The following is an 859-nucleotide window of genomic DNA, read 5'->3' as shown; positions in this document are numbered from 1 at the left end:
GCTCTCGATAGGATGGTACGTATTTTGGGGATTTAATTAATTTATTAGGGTCAAGTTTTAATACACTTGGTATGATGCATTTGAGGCTTCCGGCCTACCGTTGATGCTAATGTATTTTGGGACACATTTAGACCCCTCGGTGAGATATAATTTTTGCTTTGGAGGTTTATCTATAACATATTTGCTTTCTGCCTGCAGATATAAATCAAATGTATTTTCTCGTATTACTTCTTGGCCTCGGCCCTCTGGCATGTCTGTTTTCTTCGATGAATTTCAAGTTTGTATATATGCAGATATAGGCAATCCTTTATGGGTCAACTATTTTATATCAGTCTCAATACAAATGTGTATTCTTGTGTCATAGCTTTTCTAGCATATCCATGTGCATCAAATATTAAAGGCTTTTAAAGGTGGTATTTTTGTGGATGATCCTTTAAATTTTCAGCAATGTTTTATTGGCCCATTCATAATCAAATTGAAATTTATCATTTAAGTGGGAAATTCTCCCTTCAATAGGGATGAAATTGTATACTTTGGTACCTCTTTTTCTGACAGTTTCACTACTGTTGGTTAAGGAATCTTATTCATTGATCCCATTCTTGTTAAGTGCTGCAACTCCTTCTGTAGTGAATATGGTGGAAAATCTCGTTAAACCTGCTAACTCGCGTTCACCTCAGGATCCACAGCAACAGAAATCGATGCAGTACACCGCATCAAATGTCCAAGAACGAGAAGCTGCCAACTCCTATGTACCTTTTTACCCCCCTGGATACATGTACCCTAACCCTAACCCTAACCCTAACCTATTTCTCCAGCCTAAATTTATTTCTGGATCCATGTACCCAAACCCTAACCCTAA

General features: G+C 37.6%; 1 protein-coding gene across 1 annotated transcript; it reads left to right on the top strand.

The window, feature by feature from the left end:
* Positions 1-518: 518 nt before the first annotated feature.
* Positions 519-859, top strand: DI09_311p10 (uncharacterized protein; the record flags this gene model as incomplete). Its single annotated transcript, XM_013382566.1, has 1 exon — positions 519-859. A coding segment is annotated over one exon (341 nt), but the record flags the coding sequence as incomplete, so codon positions are not given.

This window comes from Mitosporidium daphniae (assembly GCF_000760515.2).
Source record: "Mitosporidium daphniae strain UGP3 chromosome Unknown contig-311, whole genome shotgun sequence".
Lineage (NCBI taxonomy): Eukaryota > Fungi > Microsporidia > Mitosporidium > Mitosporidium daphniae.
Note: the sequence above shows the minus strand (reverse complement) of the source record. Positions and strands in the feature narration are given on the sequence as shown.